This window comes from Ptychodera flava (assembly GCF_041260155.1).
Source record: "Ptychodera flava strain L36383 chromosome 23 unlocalized genomic scaffold, AS_Pfla_20210202 Scaffold_23__1_contigs__length_28996876_pilon, whole genome shotgun sequence".
Classification (NCBI taxonomy): Eukaryota; Metazoa; Hemichordata; class Enteropneusta; family Ptychoderidae; genus Ptychodera; species Ptychodera flava.
The window spans coordinates 4,730,548-4,754,835 of record NW_027248277.1 but is presented as its reverse complement, the minus strand read 5'-3'; the positions used below and the strand labels follow the sequence as shown (position 1 = coordinate 4,754,835).

Below are 24,288 nucleotides of genomic sequence, written 5' to 3'. Positions count from 1 at the left end.
CACTTCAAGGGTTTGATAACAGAGTCCACTGATGCCTTTTGAAAGTCATGTCTGCAGTGAGACTGTTCAATTGTGACAGTGCGTATGTCATGATTTCCACATTGTTAAATGCAGCAGTTATGTTATGTGCAGTAACTTATTTAACATTAACATGGTATACAGCTATCCTACTGGGATTCTTCTCAATACGTTGACTCAGCAACATGAGATGATTTTTAGCACCTAATTGAAATTAAACATGATATGACCCTTTTCACTGATTGGTTTATGAAATCACATGACTTGCTTCAATTAGTGTGCCTTCACTATGATTGGTTTGTGACATCACATGACTTGCTTCAATTAGTGTGCCTTCACTATGATTGGTTCATGACATCACATGACTTGCTTCAATTAGTGTGCCTTCATTATGATTGGTTAATAACGACAATTTCCACATGATGTGACACTCTTTTGCGATTGGCTCAAAATATCACATGACTTGCCTCCTTCATCTAGTCCTTCTCTGTGATTGGTTCATGATATCACATGACTTACCTTCACATGTTGATTCCATTGCTGCATAAATTTTCTCTCTGGAAATGTTTTTGGAAGACTAAGAATTTCAACAAAGACTTCTTTGTACTCTTCAAATGTAAGTGAATTGAAGATGTGAATTTGTCGATGTGAGAAACGTGATTTCACCCTCTTCTCAAGTAACTCAATGACATCCTGTAAAATCAAGCCAAAGTACTTTGTTTTATTTTTCAGAAATAAAGCAATAAATCAAATAAATAGGACACAAAGTTCAGTTGTCAAAACCTGTCATGTGATTTACTCCTTGAATATATGTGTCTTACCTGGCTTCACCAAGCAAAGGTTGATCAGACCTTAACCCTTTTAAAACCATGGTTTGGTCCAAAATCATTGTTAGCTATGGTGAGTGTGGACCTGTCTATGTGGAATTGGGGGTGAACAGGTTTAGTATATTTATTGTTGAGTTTACTCCTGTATCACTGCACATCAAAGCAAGACAGACATCATTCTAATATGATGACGAGATCAGTTTTGTGAATATGTATGACATCACAGAGTGAGAGATGTTGAATGTGAAAAAAGTGATATCATAAAATTATTGGTCTTCAAGGCTATGCCCACATTCCACATTCTATTCAAATGCCAAATACAATTGTATGAACTACTGTTTGTATTTAAGAACTTCTAACAATTTTTCTGCTGTTGTGACACCATTCTGACAAGTGTTACTGATAAAACTTTAAAAACAAAAGTATATCAGTGTTTTGTGACAAATTTTTGAAATGATCATCTCACTAAAATGTCCAATAAAGGTATATTTTGAAACCTTTACAATCCTATTAAACCATGAAATCTTTAATAAGAGTGACTTACCAGTCTACAAGTGAGTCCACTGACAGCAATGACCTGACTGGGCGATATCAAACTTTACCAGAGAGACTTACCAGTCTATAAGTGAGTCCGATGACAGCAATGGGTGTCTGAGCTGACTGGGTGATATCAAACTTTATCAGAGTGACTTACCAGTCTACAAGTGAGTCCACTGACAGCAATGGGTGTCTGAGCTGACTGGGCAATATCAAACTTTATCACAGTGACTTACCAGCAGACAAGTGAGTCTAGTGACAGCAATGGGTGTCTGAGCTGACTGGTTGATATCAAACTTTATCAGAGTGACTTACCAGCCTACAAGTGAGTGAGATGACAACAATGGTGTCTGACCTGACTGGGCGATATCAAACTTTATCAGAGTGACTTACCTGCCTATGAGTGAGTCAAATGACAGCAATGAATATCAGAGCTAACAAGGCGATATAAAACTTTACCAGAGTGACTTGCCAGCCTATAAGTGAGTCCAATGACTGCAATGTGTGTCTGAGCTGACTGGGCGATCAAACTTTATCTGAGTGACTTACCAGTCACTAAGTGAGTCCAATGACTGCAATGGGTGTCTGAGCTGACTGGATGATATCAAACTTTATCGGAGTGACTTACCAGTCTACAAGTGAGTCCGATAACAGCAATGGGTGTCTGGGCTGACTGGGAGATATCAAACAGATTGTACAACAATGTCTGGTTTTTATGATGTGCAAACAGATCAAATTCATCCAACACAAAAAGGATTGGCCGTGATGTCTTGTCACCTGCAACACAGAAAAATCATTCCAATTTGGTGAAAATTGACATGAAGTTGTTAAAATTACTAGCATGCAAGTGCCTTAGTGTTACATATGTGACCCATTTGATCACAAAATGATTTCAGTGGCAAAGATGGATCCCTGCATAGTGACAAGGAAAATAATTTAGCAACACTACTATGGTCAAATGTTTTTCATTACAGTTAGCGGCAATATTTGGTGTATTTTTCCTCATTTGTTTCTATCTCTGACAGTTATTCTAAAATTACAAAAATAGCGTCAAGGACACTGAAGCTCCTCAAGTGTGAGGCCAGTTGAAGTAGTTGGTTGTTGGTAAGCAGTAATTGACTTGGAGGCATGGGGTTTGGGATACGGGATACACAAGATTTGTGTTAGATACATTTAATTGTATATACGGCATGATTTGGCGCATTAAATAAAAATAAGTTGCATACATTAACACCAATCTATCCTGTGGGAGTATGTGGCGGTTTATTATTAGGCGACTAGTAAAGTGAGTAAGCGCCATTTAATGCATTGGAATGCAGGAGAGCCACCGTAATTTCTCTGTCAGCACTCTAGTGAAAATTGCTTCATTGTGTTTTTCAACATTTAAATTTGTAGTATACAAGTGAATTGCATTTTCACATTGATCTGCTTGACCAGAAAATTCATCAGCCTTTTGCTGAAGTAGGTTTATATCTTCTTGTGTATATTGGCCAACTCTGAGATGATTAAGTAATTCTGCAAAATGTTTACCATCTTTCTGTCTGCACAGGCGCAATAGAGAAATAAATATGCAAAAAAGATGAAAGGCTACAGTAGTATTTGTGAAATCGAGCTCAAAGGTCATCGAAGTCATGTGACATTTTGTCAAAAAAAATTATCCCATAGTTATCCCTATATACCAAAAATCAGACCTCTAGCTCTATTGGCTTGCCCAGAATTAGATATGTGCATAATTAATAAGGTACAGGATATGGCACCATACGGTCTCCCATCATACCAAATGTGAAGGGTGTAGCACTTGTGGTTATTGAGTTATGGCCATATATGTATATTTAGGTTCAAAGGTCAGCCAGGTCACATAATATTTTGTCAAAAAAATTGTATCTCATAGTAATCCCTATACCGGTATACCGAAAATCAGACTTCCAGCTCTATTGACTGGCCCAAAATTAGATACATGCATAATTAATGAGGTACAGGATGCGTCATCATTAGGTGTCCCATCATACCAAATATGAAGGGTGTAGCCCTTGTGATTACTGAGTTATGAAGAAATATCTATATTTGAGGTCAAAGGTAATTGAGGTCACGTGACATTTTGTCAAAAAAATTGTATCCCATAGTTATCCCTATATACCAAAAATCAGACCTCCAGCTCTATTGGCTTGCCCAAAATTAGATATGTAAATAATTAATGAGGTACAGGTTGTGGCGTCATAAGGTTTCCCATCATACAAAATATGAAGTGTGTAGCCCTTGTGGTTACTGAGTTATGGACATATATGTATATTAGGGACGATTCAGAATTTACTTCCAGGGGGAGGGTGGAGGATTTTCTATTTTCTCGGTGATTTTTTTCCATGGCCCCCCCCCCCCCCCCCCCTAGTAAATTATAGAAAAAATCTATGGCCCCCCCTCATCTTTCCTGTTTTTTTTCCATGGCCCCCCCCCCCCTAATATATACATGCATGCTTATACGGTACATTATAGACATATCTAGTCTAACAAGTTGCAGGAACTGTAGGGCCTAGTGGACATTAATCGATGAAATAACAAATCATTTCAGGGTTATGTGACTATAAAAAGAATGATTTGCAGGGACTGCAAGTGGCACACTTTTGGAAAGGGTAGCAATAAACATATCTGGTTGTAAATTTCTAAAGAAAAGTTAATTACTAAATATGAATACTTTTTTCGTTATGTCTCACTGATACATATGATGCACACAAAGACAAGCAAAGATGTCAGTTAGAAATGGTGAACAGAAAATCAGGGAGCGGATAATTGGCAAAGTGATATATATCTTGAAGTTTAATGGTACTGTGATCATTTGCAGATATCCAGATATTTCTGGAAAGTGAGATGTACATGTACATGCACACGTTCAGCATACATTTTCATTTGATGATGCTGAATATTTGCAGACTCACGGTGAAAGTTTTACACATTAGGAATTAAAATTGGTGAAAGCCAACTTGTTTTTAATTTTTCTCTTTTTTTCAAATTTGGTTATCATAAAACCAAGTAGCTGCCACTGAAAGCAAAATGCTGAGGAATATTTTAGAACATTTCTTGGACAAAACACCTTATCCAAAACATGAATTCACATTTTATTCTGCTCATTCCATTCACAATCCAATGTTCATATTAAAATGCAGACAACCCTGTGCAAGTCAAAATTCACATTTTGTCAGCAGTATTTTTCAAAATTGACAGAGCATGCATATTTCAAATTTTTTAACAAACTTTAATTTTAAAATAGTCATGATGCGCATGTTTTCAGATGACACGAAACAATAAATGTTAATTTGTTTTTTTTGCCTTTTCTGCCAGCCGCCACTGTGATTATACATATCAGAATGAATGGGACACATAAGTATTAGCATCAATACACAATGTGTAAGCCTATCCACATTTCTCCTAGCCTCATACACACTGAGATCACTTCTTGGACTACAGCAAATTTCTTGTGTACACAATATTTCAACAATCCGACACCATAGCATTGGCGCAGTGCCACATGATCTTCTGGATGCGCATACAGGATTATTGGAAAATCAACCCTTTTGTAAATTTTTCACCATATATTTTTGACAGTAATACATAATATTTTTATTTTCAACATTAAAAAACTATTCGCTGAAAAGCACCTTGAAGATGAGACGGCCATAAATTTATTTTCAAAAAGTTTATAGTAGATGTAAGCACTGTAAAAAGTTATGTAGAACATTTAAAAAATTTAGAAAGGGTAAAATTGATGAGAATGAAACATGGAAAAAAGGAGCAGAAAAGAAGAGTAGCAGTAGCAGTAGTTTACTCAAAGGATGAAGTGGGTGTATATTTGGGGTAAAAAACCTCATTTTTTGTATTAATGATAAAAATTTATTTAAGTCAAAATCTAGACAGTATTTTCTGAAATGTAATATTTCACTTGAAAGGAGAGTATTCATGTAGAAAAAAACAACTATTTTATTTGGCATTATTCATCCTCATTTTAAAATTGTAGGGGTTTAAAGACTGACACTCTAATAATTGATTAAAATCATGATCAGCAAAATTAAAATGCCTCTTATTCAAAATGCCTCTTATTAAAAATGTAAGAGTTTTATTGCCAAACAAAACCAATTGATAGTTGTTGTGTTATATAGCATTTAAAAAATATAATGTGAAATTTCAGAAAATTTGACCCAGCCGGAGTGGAGTTAAATTCTTTGGAAATTTGAAATTGGGAGGCAAAAGAAGCCAAGAAATCGGGTGATTTGCATACATTTGCATAAATTAACACTTCTTTATCATGCAACTTTCAACTGCTTTACAAGCTACAAGGTAAACCCAACCTTAAAAGACATTTGCTGTAATTTTTAGCATTTGTTCAATGTTCATCTCTGTGTATCAGCATTTGTTTGTTATTCTATCACTACATAGAACACCCAATGCTGTATTTAGCAACATACCAGTGTGAACATAAATGACCATTGTTATTGTTGATAAATGAATTCTAGTCTGGACTTGATCTGAGATCTCTTTTCAACAAAAACAACCCTGACTGTTCACTGTATGGTTTGTATTGACATGCTAAATGGACATTTCATAACGCTTCAGGGAGGAGAACAAGATACTGCATAGATGCATAAAACAAACCACTGTGAATATTACCGAATTTGGCAGCTAAAGGAGTTTAACTAAACATGTTGAGTTTATCTGTCACCCAGGTAGCGTCTATGGTTCTCTTTTGTAGAGATTAGAAATTCTGGGCAAATATTGAATTGATGTTTTTTTCCTTGGCCCCCCCTAAAAGATTGTGGTATTTTTGTCTGGCCCCCCCTAAATTTTCTTGGGAAAATGGGTGGCCCCCCCTGAAAATCCTCCAACCCCCCCCCCCCTGGAAGTAAATTCTGAATCGTCCCTTAGGGGTCAAAGGTCATCAAGGTCACATGATATTTTGTCAAAAAAATTGTATCCCATAGTTATCCCTACATACCAAAAATCAGAACTATTGCTCTATTATTAAGCCCAGAATTGGCTATGTGCATAATTAACACAGGAAGTGGCTGGGCATGGGTAGAGTTGACTTTTCAGATCCTCAGATTCAGATCCTCAGATCTCAGACCTCAGATCCTATAACTTCAGACGCAGATTCATAATTAAAATTTCACAATTTTCAAAGTTTGATGTAATATACTGATAAATAAAATATAATTTAGATTGAAAAGGCTTTAGAAATTATTTTATTTCTATCTTGAATCTTGAACTTAAAAACTTCGATCTCAGAATCAGAACTTCATCTGTCGAAGACATGGTGCGCAATGATTCCACTTGTTATGTCATCACGTGAACGTTCCCTCATAGAGATAAACACACCCGCGAAGGATCAAGACCGCAACGATCATGTAAATGCTGGCTATCGACAGTCCGTATTTTACCATCGTTCGTAATATTTACAGCGAGGGAATATAACTAATCCATGTTAGAGGCCAGTGACCCCGGGCTAAATCAGAATTCACAGGGGTCGGAAGAAGCAAGTTAGCTAATCTGTAATTGTAGACCTGTGTTCGTTGAAACTTGTTGAGCAAAAACGTTTATGTAGACTTTTTTGTTTTCATAACTGCCTTGTACATGTCATATTCAAATTATTGTTTTAAATATTGCGATCATACTGTTAATACGGGTATTGTAAAAGGCTTGTAAATTCGAATCTGCATCTGAAGTTATACGATCTGAAGTCTGAGATCTGAGGATCTGAGGATCTGAATCTGAGGATCTGAGGATCTGAATCTGAGGATCTGAAAAGTCAACTCTACCGCTGGGCATGTGACATTTTGTCAAAAAACTTTGCTCCCATAGTTTTCTCTATGTACCAAAAACACATTGAAGTTGACAGCCAGTTAGAGTGAAATCCGATCAAGCAGCAAAACTTAATTAGCCAAGGTATTGTGTATCAGCGATTTTTACGACATTAACAGCTGGGCTTGATGTGGTCTTGTTTATATCTTTAATCAGCTACACCTCTCAGTTACACATCACACCAGGGCCACTTCCACTGTACTCCAGACACAGAAACATAAACAAAATCACTACACTTTGCAATGTCATGTATCTTTCTTTTTTATTCGTGATGAACAAATGAAAAAAGTTCAGGAAGGTTTTGAAATATTTGCTTGTCCAGTCTCAGTGAATCTACATATTAAACAATTTTGGGAATTTCTGGCAATGAGACACAATGATAAGTTATCTGTTGCTTACAACGGTCTAATCATTGCAATCCTAGTTCTTACAGATGAATCGAATCATAAAATACTGTAAGGGAACATTCTTATCACAGTATACCGGTACCTCAAAACAGAACGAAAGAGAAAGTACTAGAGCTGTTACAACTTTAAAAATACCTTAGCGCTAAAAATAGAAATAATAGTGAAAAATTTGTCTAAATGGTATAAATGAAATGAGCTACAAGTAATAGAACACATCATAATCATCAGTGTTTTTGTTAAGGCCGGTACCCCGGTAAATGTTACCGGGGTTCCCCAGTCATGTTACCGGGGTTCCCCAGTGAACACGAAGCGAAATCATGTTTCTGATGTTGATACTTTCATTCATATTCACGCATCGTAATAAAGTATGAATCTCAACGTGGTTTCCTTATCGCAACACTGTCCCTCGCGTCCTCTCACTTTACGTACAACCATTGTTGCACGCGAATGTTGCAATTTTGTTGCCACGGTTTCAGGCTTTCATGTCTTGCTGATGTGGCTGAGCTTGAGAAAGAGGCGGGAAAATATTGAGTACAGAGATAGAGAGTAGCCGAACCGAATCAGCATACATCGTCATGCCGCGCAACTATTTAAAAACACTACAACCGAAAGACGGATTAGGACAAAATTCAATTCAGCATTTCTTCAGAAAAGTTCAATATGCCGCCGATTGTACACGGCCAAAACCGATATCACCGCAGCAGCCTGTGCACAACAGCGAGGTCGGACATGCAGCGAGTTCTCCAATATTAATACAGCCAAACGATGTGAATGTAGTCACCGACGCTTCATATCCAGACAAAAATCCTACAACGTCGTCTCTGGATGAAAGTGAACATGACACAGTGAGATTGGTCCTTCTAATGGCAGCGATGCAACTCAGACCTCTACAGAAGGCTTTGCTGACGAACCGGTGATCTGCGACCTACCTTACCTGCGATCTACTCTTCCACTCATGAATAATTAATAAGATTTATGCAAATATTGCTACTTATACATGACAGCGAGTTCTATTCAGACTACACTGCCTATTTCAAAATGGAGTCTGTAAAATGCGAAAATGTAATGGGAGTAAGGTGGTTTTTACGATCACTCAATCACAGAGAGGTTATGCTTACGGATGTGATGAACTTCTTGTCCATGTTTAGTAACCTTTCCAATGTTAGAAAGGAGAAGAATTCTATTATTTTAGGCCGTGGCGCCTGTCAATAGACAGAATCCGGCTATTGACAGGCGCCTGTCAATAGACAAAAGTTGGCTATTGACACCGGGAGGTTTTTCGTCAAAATTCACCATATTTAAGCCTAATAAACTGTCCAATGCTTGTTAGAATGCTTGATAAAGCCTTTGTACACTCAATTATAGACAAAGTCGCTGCAATCTTGAGTAAGGCCGCGTTCAAAAAAAGTGGTGAGGGGGGGGGGCTGGAGGAATTCAGGGGGGATTCGAAAATTTTTGGGGTAGTCGAGGGGGGGACTTGAAAGTTTTGCTCTGCCTATGGGGGGGGGACCTGAAAATATTTCGACTCCCAACATTTTGATGTCGTCCAATGGTTCTAATGTTAGTAATAATTAAACAAAATCTAGAACCGTTTTGTCATATTTTATGTCTTTAATCTCGAAAAAGTCTAAAAATGTATGAATGCCATTAAATTTCGTAGAACAAGTTGGCCTTGTAATGGGGCAGGAGCTACAACTGTTGATAATTAACGATCTCGGATAATTGTTAATCGAATATATAAACTGAACGGTAATAATAAAATACGTTGGAGAAGCCTAGAGGTAAAGGGAAGTATAGATCGCAAGGGAAGGATAGATCGCAGAGCCTCCTGCGAGCTATACTTCCTCCTGCGATCAAGACTGGCTGCCGTTGTGGTGATGGTAGTGAATCGTATTTTGCGAGGCTTGTGACATCAATAATCGATCCCTGATAATTTTCTTGTATGATTTAATATTCTATCTAATTTATTAACTGAATTGTAATAATAATACACGTTGGAGAAGCCTAGAGGTAAAGGGAAGTATAGATCGCAAGGGAAGGATAGATCGCAGAGTTATCTGCGAGCTACACTTCCTGCGATCAACACTGGCTGCTATTGTGGTGATGGTAGTGAATCGTATTTTGCGAGGCTTGTGCCATCAACATCGATCAACGATGCCGGACAATTGTTTTAGTATGATTTAATATTAACTTGAGTTTATAAATTGAACTGTAATAATATAGTACGTTTGAGAAGCGTAGGTGGCAGAGAGAAGTACCGTATAGATGGGGGGGGGATCGCAAGGGAAGTATAGATCGCAGAGTTGAGCTATACTCTCTGCGATCACCACCGGCTGCCATTGTGATGATGCCAGTGAATCGTATCTTGCGAAGCGTGTGACATCGATATCGGTCCTGGATAATTGTATTGTGTATGATTTAATATTACATCAAATTTATCAATTGAACGGTAATAATAAAATATATTTTAGAAGCGTAGCTCGCAGGGGGAAGTATAGATTCCAGTCACCTGCGTCTAAAATTATGATCATTGTTCCGCGATCAGACCGACACTGCCTTTGGATAGGCCGACTTCATTTATTGAAGTTAGATGTTGCGACATTCGCGGTACGTATCGAAGTGTGGCAGTTGATAGCTTGTGGCAATTCTTCTGTGAACCGAAAGAACAGATATGCGTGCTGTAAAGTAATTTGTTGGAGTGGCGTAGCAGGTGTGTTTGACAGAAAACCATGCGATCTACCCGACTCTATCTTGTAGTAATTTGATCTATACTTGTAGGCCTGCCGATTGGATGAATATTTTATTTATTTGATTTATTAAAGGATGGATGTGTCGATTATGTTTACATCTTCAACTTTGTCAGGACATTATTTATTCCATCATGAGTTTCTTACGTTCACATCGCAATTAATTACAACCATCTCACCATGGCTAATTTCTTACACCAAATAGTAAACAATACACATGATAAAACATGAATATTAATAATGCCGAAATAATACACAATCAGACCATACCACATGTATGAAACATTAAAATACACTAACTATGAGAATTGTGGAGCAACCTTCCTCTATTTTACTCAGACATTAGTATAGAGTTTATGACACAATGCAAGGAAGTGGTGGCTAGATGAAATTTTTAAATATCCCATTTCGAAGATTTGCAGTCGTCATAACAAAATTACTGGCTGCAAACAGATTACAGCGAACACAGTGATTAGCGAAAAGCACGCAAAGTTTACCGAATTTGTAGTTTGCTCCTAACTGCGCTCGCGCAAGCTGAGTACAACATGAAAATGAAATATAAATCAGCTGAAGGCCTCCATCGGGGGCCTCCATTACATCATGCATCGTAAACGGACCAAATGTATGGCTACATGTGGTTGAAAATCTGCAATCGTGGAGCGTAGATCGCAAGTCAGCATAGATCGCAGTATATACCTGCGATCTTTTCACCCGTATTTCACGGGCGCACAGAAAATTTGCATAAAACTACATTTTTGCATAAACCTAATTAATTATTCATGAGTGGAAGAGTAGATCGCAGGTAGGGTAGGTCGCAGATCACCGGCTCAAAAGAAACGCAAACAAGTGCATTGTTTCCAGAATTGTTGGCTTACGGACAAAACACTTTGTTATGACGAAGTGGTCGATCTTTTCTGGCTACGATATGATGATGAAAAGCGGGGCATGTATTGTTACTTATGCCGCAAACATGATACATCTCAACAGGGTTCATACGTCTGGAGCCGAGAATGTAGCATTCGCTACCGCCGAAATGTTGTCAGTAACCACGGCAAATCTGAAATGCATCTGTTGGCGAAGGAAAGGGAGTGTCTGCAACGGTATTCACAGTTTGAGCAAGAAATTCAGAAACGGAAAAGTGTTGAACATGAAGTCGTCATTGCTGCCTTCAAGTGCGCATGTTGGATTGCCGAAGAAGACATCGACAGTCAGTAAATATTCGTCGCTCATAGAACTTGTGTCACGTATTGGAGACGATCCTTTACACATGCGTCAGTTCGGGCATACCAGTTTCTCATCGGTCAGAGAAATGATAACCATCACAGGTGATGTTTTGGTTTCAAAATTGATAGAGCAGATCGGATCGAGTAACTTTGCATTGTTGATAGATGAAGTGACAGATATTACAGTATATCAGCAAGTCATCATGTACTTGAGATATTTACATGAAGGTCGTATCAAAACTCAGTTCTATCGCGTCGAGCGTCTGAAGGAAAGCGCTACGGGTGCAAATTTGGCCGATCTTGTGAAAATAAGTTTCAGCGGGATAACATTGACCTGACCCAACTACAGTTTGTGGATCTGACGGTGCAGCAAACATGACTGGTAAGAAGTCGGGGTTCGTTGCTCAAATGAAGAAAGAAAATCCTCACGTCGTGGGAATCTGGTGCGTTAATCACAGACTCGCGCTTTCAGTCGGCGACACAGTGAAATCGTTGCAATGGTTAAAACGCTATGAAGGAACGGTGCAACAAATAAACAAGCTGTTTGAATATTCACCCGAAAAGACCAGAAAGTTAGAGCAAATATCTGATCAGTATGAGGCAACGTTTTCCTCCGACAGGCGAAAGAAATTCGTTCGACCCGCCGCCACCCGATGGACTTCGCACGAACGAGCCAACGACGCAATCTATCACGGATACGAAGTTCTCCTTCAAGCGCTGCATTATTTCACCGAAGAAGCTAGGGTTCCAGATGCTACCGCCGCGGGATTATACACTTTCTGTCGGAAATATATGTTTATCGGCACCGTTTACATCTTGCAGACTGTACTGCCGATCATCGGAAAACTGGCGAGACTTTGGCAGAAGGACGTGTTAGTGTTCAGCGAGGTCAAACCCCTCACACGTGCGGCGATCGATAAATTGACCACACTCAAGCAAACTCGTGAACCGACGCACGAACTTCACGCGGAGTTTGAGGGAAGCGGCCGATTCAGCGATGGAGAAATAAAATTTACCGACAAGAATGATGCAGAATTGTGTGAGAATCTAGAGTCCCGCCTTGCTTCGACGCCGTTCCTCGAAGCATTTGAACTGTTTGATCCGTGTCGTTTCCCAGGTGTGAACGACAAACAGTACGGGAAAGACGAGATCTCCCTGTTATGTACACACTATGAACTCGACGAAGAGAAAACTCAAAACGAATGGTGCAAATTTCCGATACAAATTTGAATCACCGCCTATGTCTACAAAGACTACTGCTGGAGGGGTTTGCGAAGTTGTCGTGCAACAGAGAAACGTGCTCGGGGATGAGTATCCAAATTTGTGTAATCTTGCCGAACTTGCACTTCTCATTCCTATGTCTAACGCATGGCCTGAGCGAGGAGTTTCCTGCTTAAAACGAATAAAATCGCTTCAGGCAATCATGACTATCGAACTTAATCATGGTGCTGATGATGAGGATATCACTGATTGTGTTACAGCATGGCGAAATAAACCAAGACTTAACGTGTTTGGAACTGCACACCGTGAGGACATTCACGACAGTACAATGCAAAGTTTATCAGAACTCGTTGACAGTCTAAGCATCGAGAACTCATGAAACTTGTGTGCTACAATGATGAACAGGATGCAGACGAGGACAGTGTTGCAGATAAGAAAGAACAGTAAACAAATAAATAAAAAAAACTGACTGACTACAGTTTGATGGAAAAAATTAAAGTTTAATCCATCCCATAATTTCCATGAATCAAAAGGATAAGTTGGCTGTCGTTTCAATGTGTTGGAGTGTGTTATGCATAATAAATGAATTCATGCATTTTATTAATAATGATGTCATTGATTTTTTGCTCAAGCTGGATTGGGGTGGGGTGTCAACGTGTTACCTATGTTCCCCAGCCATTTACCTATGTTCCCCAGCCTTAGCAAAAACACTGATCATGTTTGCAAGTGTTTCAGTGAAAAGGATGCCTTGTGACAAACTGTCTCTTTTATTTTTTATTAGAATCGTTATGTTGAAAAGGTTCTTGCAGTGCACCATTGAGTCCAATCAGGAACTCCACGAATACATTTACAAATGTATTTTGAACATGTAAGTTTATATGATGCTGGTTCTAGCCGGTCAATTCCCAAAGCTACCTGAACTTTCACGCTCACTTGTTCATCACAAATAAAAACAAGTCATTGACAATGACATAGTCCCCACTTGTAATAGGAGTATTAGTCTTGATGGGGCAGGGAAATGTGGTCATTAAGAAGTATCACTGGAGTGTATATGTTGAGATCTATGGGCACATAGGTCTATGTCGTTGTTCCCAATTTGAAACACATGAGGTATGTCTAAGTTATGGTTCTAAATGGGGAAAAAAGATCAGACCTCTAGCTGTATTGGCCAGCCAAGAAATACATATGCGCATAATAATGAGGTACAAGATGTGACATCTTAAGGTCTAATATCCTATCAGAATTGGAGGGTATAGAACTTGTGGTTACTGAGTTATGCATATATATATGTATAATCAAGGTCATAAGGTCACGTGACATTTTGAAAAAAAATTGTATTGCTAATTAATCCCTATATGCCAAAAATCAGACCTCTGGCTCTATTCCCTTGCCCAGAACTAGATGTGTGCATAATTAATGAGGTAAAGCGTGTGTTGTCATAAGGTCTCCCATCCTACTAAATACAAAGGACATAGCACTTGTGGTTACTTATTTATTGACATAAACATATATTTTAGGTAAAAGGTTATCGAGGTCACATGACATTTGGTCAGAAAATTTCTCTCCTATAGTTATCCCTATATACCAAAAATCAGACATCCAGCTCTATTGGCTTGCTCAAAATTAGATATGCACATAATTAATGAGGTACAATATGTGGCGTCATAAAGTGTCCCATCATACCATACATGAAGGTAGTAGCACTTGTGGTTACTGAGTTATGGACAAATATGTATATTTGAGGTCAAAGGTCACTGAGGTCACGTGACATTTTGTCAAAAAAATTGTATTGCTAAGTTATCCCTATATACCAAAAATCAGACCTCTAGCTCTATTGGCTCGCTCAAAATTAGATATACGCATAATTAATGAGGTACAATATGTGGCGTCATAAAGTGTCCCATCATACCATACATGCAGGTAGTAGCACTTGTGGTTACTGAGTTATGGACAAATATGTATATTTGAGGTCAAAGGTCACCGAGGTCACGTGACATTTTGTCAAAAAAATTGTATTGCTAAGTTATCCCTATATACCAAAAATCAGACCTCTAGCTCTATTGGCTCGCTCAAAATTAGATATGTGCATAATTAATGAGGTACAATATGTGGCGTCATAAAGTGTTCCATCATACCATACATGCAGGTAGTAGCACTTGTGGTTACTGAGTTATGGACAAATATGTATATTTGAGGTCAAAGGTCACCGAGGTCACGTGACATTTTGTCAAAAAAAATTGTATTGCTGAGTTATCCCTATATACCAAAAATCAGACCTCTAGCTCTATTGGCTTGCTCAAAATTAGATATGCACATAATTAATGAGATACAATACGTGTCGTCATAAGCTGTCCCATCATACCATACATGAAGGGTGTACCACTTGTGGTTACTGAGTTATGGACAAATATGTATATTTGAGGTCAAAGGTCACCGAGGTCACGTGACATTTTGAAAAAAAGTATTGCTAAGTTATCCCTATATACCAAAAATCAGAACTCTAGCTCTATTGGCTCGCTCAAAATTAGATATGCACATAATTAATGAGGTACAATATGTGGCGTCATAAGCTGTCCCATCATACCATATATGAAGGGTGTAGCACTTGTGGTTACCGAGTTATGGACATATATATATATTTGAGGTCAAAGGTCACCAAGGTCATGTGACATTTTGTCAAAATATCTGAGATATCTGCGTGAACGGATGGACTCACGGATGGACTCATGGATGGACATGACCCAATCTATAAGCCCCCTGGACTTCATCCGTGGGGACTAAAAACTGTGTCACTGCATCCTTTTTGCAATATGAATACGATGAGAAACTAAATTTTTATTTTTCTTGGCCTTATACATGGGAGTCTATGGAGACTGCCTTATACATGGGAGTCTATGGACTGCCTTATACATGGGAGTCTATGGAGACTGCCTTATACATGGGAGTCTATGGAGGTGAAAACTAAAAAGTCATCTAACACGGCCAAATTTGATCGCATTGTGAAACAAATCGACGTGCATCTGTATGGGGTAGGGTACTATCCTTGTGCAAAGTTTGAAAGAAATTGACCTGGGCATGTCTGAGATATCTGCGTGAACGGACGGACGGACGCACGCACGCACGGACGCACGCACGCACGCACGCACGCACGCACGGACATGACCAAACCTATAAGTCCCCCCGGACGGTGTCCGTGGGGACTAATGAATGATACATGACATTGCAAAGTGTGGTGATTGGTTTATGTTTCTCTGTCTGACATTCATGGAGTGGCCCTGGTGTATTGTGTAACTGAGAGCATGTAGCTGATTAAAGATGTAACCAAGACCACATCAAACCCCGCTGTGTTAATGTTGTAAAAATCGCAGATACTCATCTACGGAAGCTAGTTGTCCAAATCTTGACAGAAGGAAGTCTTGACAGAAGGAAGTAAAAGTTGACGCCGCCATTTCTAGTTTTCAATTCTAATAGCTCCTCAGTATACAAAACTGAGGAGCTAATGAACAAATTGCACCACAATTTCAACAAATTACCTAGGAAGACACAGTAAATATGAAGTCAGGGAAAAACTGGTCTGTGACATTTACACTTACAGATGTGTCTGTTTTTGAGTTGTGGTGCTGTACTCATGAATATTCATACCAACTTAGAATATGCAGAAATCACTGTTGATTGTGTCAAGCATCAAAGCAGAATCTTACATATTGAATCCTACACTGGCGCTGAGCTAGAAACAAACTATTGCCGGGCACAGTAACAAACTTGAATTTTAGTTTCCCTTTTCAGGTCCATGAGAGATTTATATGGTCAAATCTGTACTCGACTGAAGGAGAGGTGATTATCAGAAATCACAAAGAGACAACAACTACTTACCACTTTTCAATGCCTCCAGAAGAAACGCCAGTGTTTCTGCAAATGAGCCCTGTGAAATTAAAAAATGAAAGATTTCAGAAACGATGTACAGTCAAACCTGTGTATAGTGGTCACTCAATGGACCAAGAAAAAGTGACCACTATATGGAGGTGGCCTTTCTATAGAGGGTGGGTGTAGCATTACTTTCGGTGTAGGTGGTGCACTAAGTGGTGAATTTAGGGAAAGATAAAAGCAATTATAAAAGTCCATAACATAAATCTGTTAAAAAACATAGAACAGCTATTTAGTTTCTGAAAACTTGTAATGCAGATGTAAAATCAGTAAAAGTAGACTTATTTCGTGTTTTCCAGTCTGAGCATTTTTTGATAGAGGTCATTATGCGTCAGATATATTGACCATTAGGGCCTATATACAGGTTTTGTACCAAAATGGAGCAATTCCATGTGACCACTGACCACATAAGAGAGGTGGCTGTTCTGTAGAGGGCCTTTAACATGTAAAATGCCACGGGACTGCCACAAAGTGACCACTATAGAGAGGTGACCGCTCTGTAAGGGTGACCACTATGACAGGTTTGACTGTACATAACAAGTATGCAGGTGGCAGCCCCCCCCCCTTACGAAATTTTTTTTTTGTGGCATATGTCCTACTGTCTTGCGGCTTATAAGCTACACACAAAAAAGGCTGCCAGAACTTTTTTTCATTATGTGCCGATATGTGCCACTAGAGGCACTTAACAGGCACATAAAGACAATTAGTCAAATCTTTTGTGGCAGATATGCTAAAATATTTAAATAAACACAGTTTGAGCAAGATATTGCTCACTATAAGCCACAACATTGAGTTGACACTCCACTTGATCACGCATTCTTAGATCGAGATATCCATTGACAGTGACACTACAGCTGGCACAGCAGGAAACCTTTGATTTTCAACAAATTGTGTGAAAAACTACCGTAAAATTCCCAATTGAAGCCGCGCCTTGTATTAGAAACATTTTTGAGGGACCCCTGGGACCATGCACTAAAGTCATGGTGCGGCTTCAATTATGTACATTTCCTGTGTTTCGATATTTTTCTCAATGCTCACCAAGCATTGCAGGGGCAATCACCATTGTTATGCAAATTAGTACCAATGAATTCTGCGTGAATAAATTACCCGCATAAAAGTTCCTACCCAAGTGTAACTCCAATATAGAAACGTTAGGAGAGTGTATTTGGTCGTTAAACTTGGTAAAATTCCTTTTAGATAATAAGGAAACTATTAAAAGATGTTGAAACAATGGGAAACTGGAGTTCCCTTGACAGCATCGTAAGGAAAATGACACGTTTTCCAGTACTTTCTTGATTCTCTGACCCATGGTCACCCCCGTCCTCTAAATAGAATAGTCTCACTAAGGTCGGCCATGTTGCCCACCAGCATGCATGATAATTTGTTTCAAGTGGTTTCAAGGGGTTTTTGGACGCTGAAATTTCACAAAAATGTCACTTCTGTATTCAGAGATTGTACAATCAATTTCTTTGGACGTGTAAGTCGATTTTGAAAGCGATAGAAGATCAAATGGTGTTGAAAAAAATCGTGCATAAAATTAGCATAAATTAAGCGTCCACTGCAGATGGGTCCCCTTGATTTACAGCCATCTTGTGTTGCCAAACCGGTGGCTCGTACTCGGATAGTGCAATAAAGGCAAGTGAATGACCTTCGGTAACTTTACTGGCATGTTTTTGTGAACTGTTTTGCGGTCAAATTTTATTTTCTCATGATCAAAAACGGAACGTGTACAAGCTGATACGCACCCACCATGGTCATTCAGGAGCCACAGTACAATACATAGGCAGTTCATTATGTCAATATGATGCAGGTGGTGTTGTTTTATGTCAGGCATCGGTAAGGGTACGTGGGTATTGAATGAAAACTACGTATTTGAAACATGGTATCTCAATCTCTCAACTATTTTAACTTGTACACAAACACCGTTGCTTCAAAATTGTTGCATCAGGTATTGACTATGGCGGTGTTTACCACACTGACAAAAACTTCGGCCGTGTTCGAACATACACACAAACCTACTGATACATGGGGCATTGTTTGTACTTTTGTTACTATCAACGACAAAATGCACAATGGTAGAAGTGTTAAAAGGAACTTTTTATTGTGTATTTTTTCTGTAAGAAAGACACCTGTCAATCATTAGCACAAGTCAATGACGCGTTGCAGGCCAGCTGGTGTGAATTTCAGCATGCATTGTTTCATGATGGGCTCAGAAAAGGGGTGCGGCTTCTAATATGGTACAATTCAAAAACCCCAAATGGGCAAACAATGAGCCAAGACAATGTTTCAAAGTCAGGGTGCGGCTTCAATTAGAGGTGCGGCCTCAATTGGGAATTTACGGTACTATTTGACTTTGATCGGTGCAATAATCAATCACTGACTTTTTATGTACGTTTTGCAAATGATTGGTTCTCACTGACAGCTTAACTGTTTCTACAGAAAAAAAGCCTTTGCAAAATATTAACTCTGGCGAACCATATATCGACGTTAGCCCTGCGTACGATGCTGTGTGTTCCGCTACAGCTAATTGTGGTGAGCAGGGCGATTAGCTGTAGCGGAACACACAGCATCGTACGCAGGGCTAATATCGACGTATGATGAACTTATTTCACGTGCATATCTCCCTTGAAAAGACTAGTCTTTCAAAGAACTGCAACTCAAAAATAACGTATATCTTGTTCTTTTGTTTTCTTACGCCCTTTCCACACGCAGGTTTTAAATGAACTGCAAGTACGGAGTAGGTCTTGAAAGCGTACGTACGGCATGGAGGTACGTACGGTAAAGCTTTCCCAGCGTATAATAATGTACGCATAGTTTCAACATTGATCACGCTGGGCTTCAAAATACGGACGTGCGCGATGAAAGTCATCGTCGGGCAAAGTTTGTAAGTCACGAGACTGCTATGTTGGAGCCGTTTTTGTAGAGTTTTGTGTTGATCTGGAAAGGTTTATATTCCCATGTATTTGTGTCGTTTTGGTTTTCAAACGCAAGCTCGCATGCAGCTGAGCTCGAGCTCGATCAAGCTGCTTGCTGAAGCAGGGAGACAATGCATGGGTCATGTGGGTCAGAACAGACTTTGAACCCGGAACTCTAGAATCACGCCTGATGATGTCATATATCATGTGAAGACTTCTTTATGATTGGTCAGATTGTTGTAGATCATGTGAAGATTTCTTTATGATTGGTCAGATTGCCAAAAGGTCATGGGTCAAATCCTGAGCGGCAAATTAAATCTGATATGCACTGGTAGGCCGTTAGGACGTTTGAGCGAGGAGTATATCGTCGCCGTTTTTTCGCTCTGATTTTTGTACAGTTTAGCGTAAAATTACCGTAGGACATTATCATTCAGGGTACGTAAAGGTTAGCTATGAATTTAAAACCAACAAACAGCGTTTGCAATGCGTTGATGGCCCTTGGATGACCGATTCTGAGACCGCGATATCGTCCCGAAGAACAACGGTCACGGACACACCCATAGTTTGATCGAAGAGCTACAGATCGTTTAAAAATTTGGTAAGTAATTTTCAATACCACGAGTTGTCTCTATAATTTTCGCAGTTTTCACTGTCTTTGGTCGTGCTATATTGATGTTGTTCTTGGCGAACCCTGTTCAAGTATGCAAAATGAACGTACGGTATTGGCAAAAATAATATACTGGTAGTTAATCATGGAGGTTGGTAGCCCTGCGTACGATACTGTGTGTTTCCGCTACAGTTAATCGCCCCGCTCACCACAGCCCTGCAAATACCCATAGCATAGGTAGGGTCGGTGACTTCAAATCCATTTTGGGACTTGACGTAAAAAGCCAAATTACTGCCGAAATTCAGCTTTCTTGGGCCCAAGTCGTATCCCTGCTTACCTCAGCTACTCGATCGCTTCCAAAAATGCCAGTCTTTTATTCACTTCTCGTAAATAAGCCTCGATGTCGGCAACTCTCTCGCTAGCCCTGCGTACGATGCTGTGTGTTAGCTGTAGCGGCCAACACACAGCATCGTCCGCATTTTTAGATACGCTTTTGAAAATTACGAATGCAAGAACGACGGAAATACAACTCAGTGGGCTAACTGCTAGTGTAACAATGAATACCAATAGGCATATCCACGACTCAGAGTACAAGCTGCAAAAACAGCAATGTATGCAACATTGATAAAATTTGTCCGCATTTCAAGGTGCGTGTCCGATATCGTGCGCGTACAGCTATATTTAGTAACAAACCTGTAACCGTGCACTGCGCTATAATAAAGGGATACTTTTTGTTTTAAAACAATTTATGAGACAGTTTTCCATTTACATTTCTTCTGTTTGAGATGTGCTGAAACCCAATCACCGCTGGTCAATAGTTGTAGTTTGGAGTGGTGTGTCACAAGTAAATAGTGAAAATGAGGCTGAAAAGCAATGATTTAGTAATCACAATAAACATAATGTATAGATATGTCATGAGTTTTTATCATTAGGTAAATTATTTAATATTAATTATTATAATTTCTTTCAAGCACATGAATGCTCTTTTCCGTGAATTTTTGTATTAATATATAATAAGGGTAGTCGACAAAATACAAGCAATTTCACTTTGCACATTGTAATAATATCCTTGTCTGTTATTTATCATTTTTATTCTCAGTGTATGGGCAAAGGCCATGAAGCTGAACAGACCAATGGATCAACAGGAACATTCAATCTGAAGTTTCAGAACAAGATCGTAAACATTAGGATGGCATCGAAAACAACTTTGGATAATGTGAAAAATCAAATGCAGACTTTTAGACGTGTTCTGTTATGTTTTTCACATGAACCTCATTAGATTATTGAATTTTGATTTTATTTTAATTTCTTAGTGGTCCAGCCTACCGGTAGTGTACCAACATCATTATTTTACATATCAAAATAAACAATGGGGTATTATCGTGAAGATATGTGGTAAGTTTTTTTTTTTTTTTGCATCTGTGAGTAGGCGGTTTAAAAGGCTGCGTAGCTGTAACTTAATTTTTATGCAGTATTTTTATACTGTTATGTGTCTTGATTTTTGCCTATTTTGCCAAGTGAGTAAAGTGAAAAGTTACCTCAACACACAAAAGTTAAAAGAACAACATCATAAGTTACAGCTACTGTCCCTTAAAACAAATGAAGATGTGAAGTGTATGGTAATCTCCTGGCTAGTATAAAACTGGTAGGTACAAATGCAGGTATGGTTGGGGAGGGGGGGGGGTAGCACAGGAAGCATGCATAGCAGCATTTTACCATGAAACCTTTTACCCCACCATTTTTTGTGGCACATTGTCTGCAATCACAGCGGCTTCTATGCCGCTAAAAGCCCCGTCCCATTTTTTTGCGGCATATCGTCTGCAATCACAGCGGCCTGTATGCCGCAAAACTGTGCCAGAACAGATCTTTGCATGATAAAATATGAATAACCTGCTTATAAGCCACAAACAGTTGCAGCTTGGTATCCACAACTATTGTGGGTTAGCATGCACAACTATGTGCCAGAAGCCATATTTTTTCGTAAGGGAGGGGGTTTGTGTACGTGTGTGTGGGAGGGGAGGGGAGAAAGAGGTGAAAAATGTGTACTGGATATGGAACACTCTGAAGTTAGACAAACAAGATAACATAAAATACTGTTTCTCTACAGAAGATGTCACGTGATCACACTGCCTTTGATCATTTCTTGTATTCAGTATACGTTGTCTAAATTAAACTACAGTACTGTAAATGCACATTTGTATACTGGTACCACTATACAATCCAGTACCACTATACATGTATACAGGTACCAACATACAATACCAGTACCACTGTACATGTATACAGGTACCACTATACAATATAAGTACCACCATACATGTATACTGGTACCACTATACAATACCAGTACCACTGTACATGTATACTGGTACCGGTATACAATACCAGTACCACTGTACATGTATACTGTACCACTATACAATACCAGTACCACTGACATGTATACTGGTACCACTATACAATACCAGTACCACCGTACATGTATACTGGTACCACTATACAATACCAGTACCACTGTACATGTATACAGGTACCACTATACAATATCAGTACCACTGTACATGTATATTGGTACCACCGTACAATACCAGTACCACGGTACATGTATATTGGTACCACTATACAATACCAGGACCACTGTCCATGTATACTGGTACCACTATACAATACCAGTACCGCTGTACATGTATACTGGTACCACTATACAATACCAGTACCACTGTCCATGTATACTGGTACCACTATACAATACCAATACCACTGTACATGTACCGTATACTGGTACCACTATACCTGGGCTGTCAATTATAGCCGGTCACCGGCGGCAAATCGCCGTCTGACACAGGTCTTGCCGCCGCTTGTTTTCCCTATTCAAGGCCTGCAATAATGATCTTTACACACGTTATGAATTCTTTCCTGTCCCAATTTTACCGTTGGCTGTGCTGTGCTACAGAGGCGCAGCCCCTAAGGCTCGTTGGTAGCCGATTTCTGATGGGTTTAAATCGGTAATGTCAAAAAGCTTTATGTGTTCTGATTGGTTTTCGGATGTACACGATCGATATGGCTACGAAAGTCAACAGCCACGTTGGATTTATGGGTCCAAAAAAGACCCCGAAAGGCTTACACTAACTCTGGATATAAAAGTAATGTTCATATTTGTAAATCATTTTATTTTCCTGAGGAATTTCAGTGATCGGGGGTTCAATCTGTCAATGGTATAGCATTCATTGTAGATTTCATGCCACATCTGAGCAAAGTGCCATAGCATTACGTGTATTTATAGAGACTGGATTTTGATTTGTTTTCCCTTTTGCAGATCTTGAACACTCTTTACAATGAGTAAGAATCATTTACTCAGCACAAAAAAAAATTGTGGGGGTTGACATAATTTTTAGTGACTTTTGACTGCCACTGAATTTGTTTGCACCAAGCCGCCGTTCTATGAAATGTATACTTAGTATGTTGTACATGCTGTGTACTGTGGTTGTTTCGAAGGCCCGAGTATTGAAGTTTGATAAATATTTTCCGACATCCGAAATCTTTCCTCAAAAGCAAATATCGGTATTCCGATCCTTCAAAATCATTTACCAAGACCAACATTTTTTAATGTTTAGGGCAATCACAAAATTTAGCTAGGCTTGACTATATACTTTCGCGGTATCTTGCACGTACGTGCGGCGGTAAACCATGTTTTGAATATGGATATAACATGCATGTAGTGAGCCTACCCACTTGGCCGGCGTGGGTTTCGACAAAACTCTGACTACTGTGAGGGATATCAGAATAGATACTATGATAGTCATCAGGAGAAAATATTTGATCGTTAACTTTCACGCGCAAGGATTTACTACGTAAATAAATCAACATACTCTCAATCTTGTCGATTGAGAGGCCGACGGACAACGAAGCCACGCAATTTCATTAGCGGATGTAAACTTGAGTATTGTAATAGTTTGTATGACGTAGGGTCTACTCAAATTGTCTCTGGTAATGGTCTCGTATTTACCCCATTACATTT

The 24,288-nt window shown here is 39.1% G+C and overlaps 1 protein-coding gene across 1 annotated transcript in view; it reads right to left on the bottom strand.

Annotated features, from left to right (window-relative positions):
* LOC139124029 (origin recognition complex subunit 4-like) overlaps positions 1 to 24,288 on the bottom strand; it is a 43,092-nt gene that overhangs the window by 4,758 nt on the left and 14,046 nt on the right. The window contains exons 4-6 of the mRNA XM_070690165.1: positions 16,698 to 16,746; positions 2,011 to 2,159; positions 538 to 711 (exon numbers count right to left, since the gene is read on the bottom strand). Of these exons, the coding sequence (XP_070546266.1) occupies positions 538 to 711; positions 2,011 to 2,159; positions 16,698 to 16,746 (372 nt within the window). The remainder of the gene's footprint in view (positions 1 to 537; positions 712 to 2,010; positions 2,160 to 16,697; positions 16,747 to 24,288) is intronic.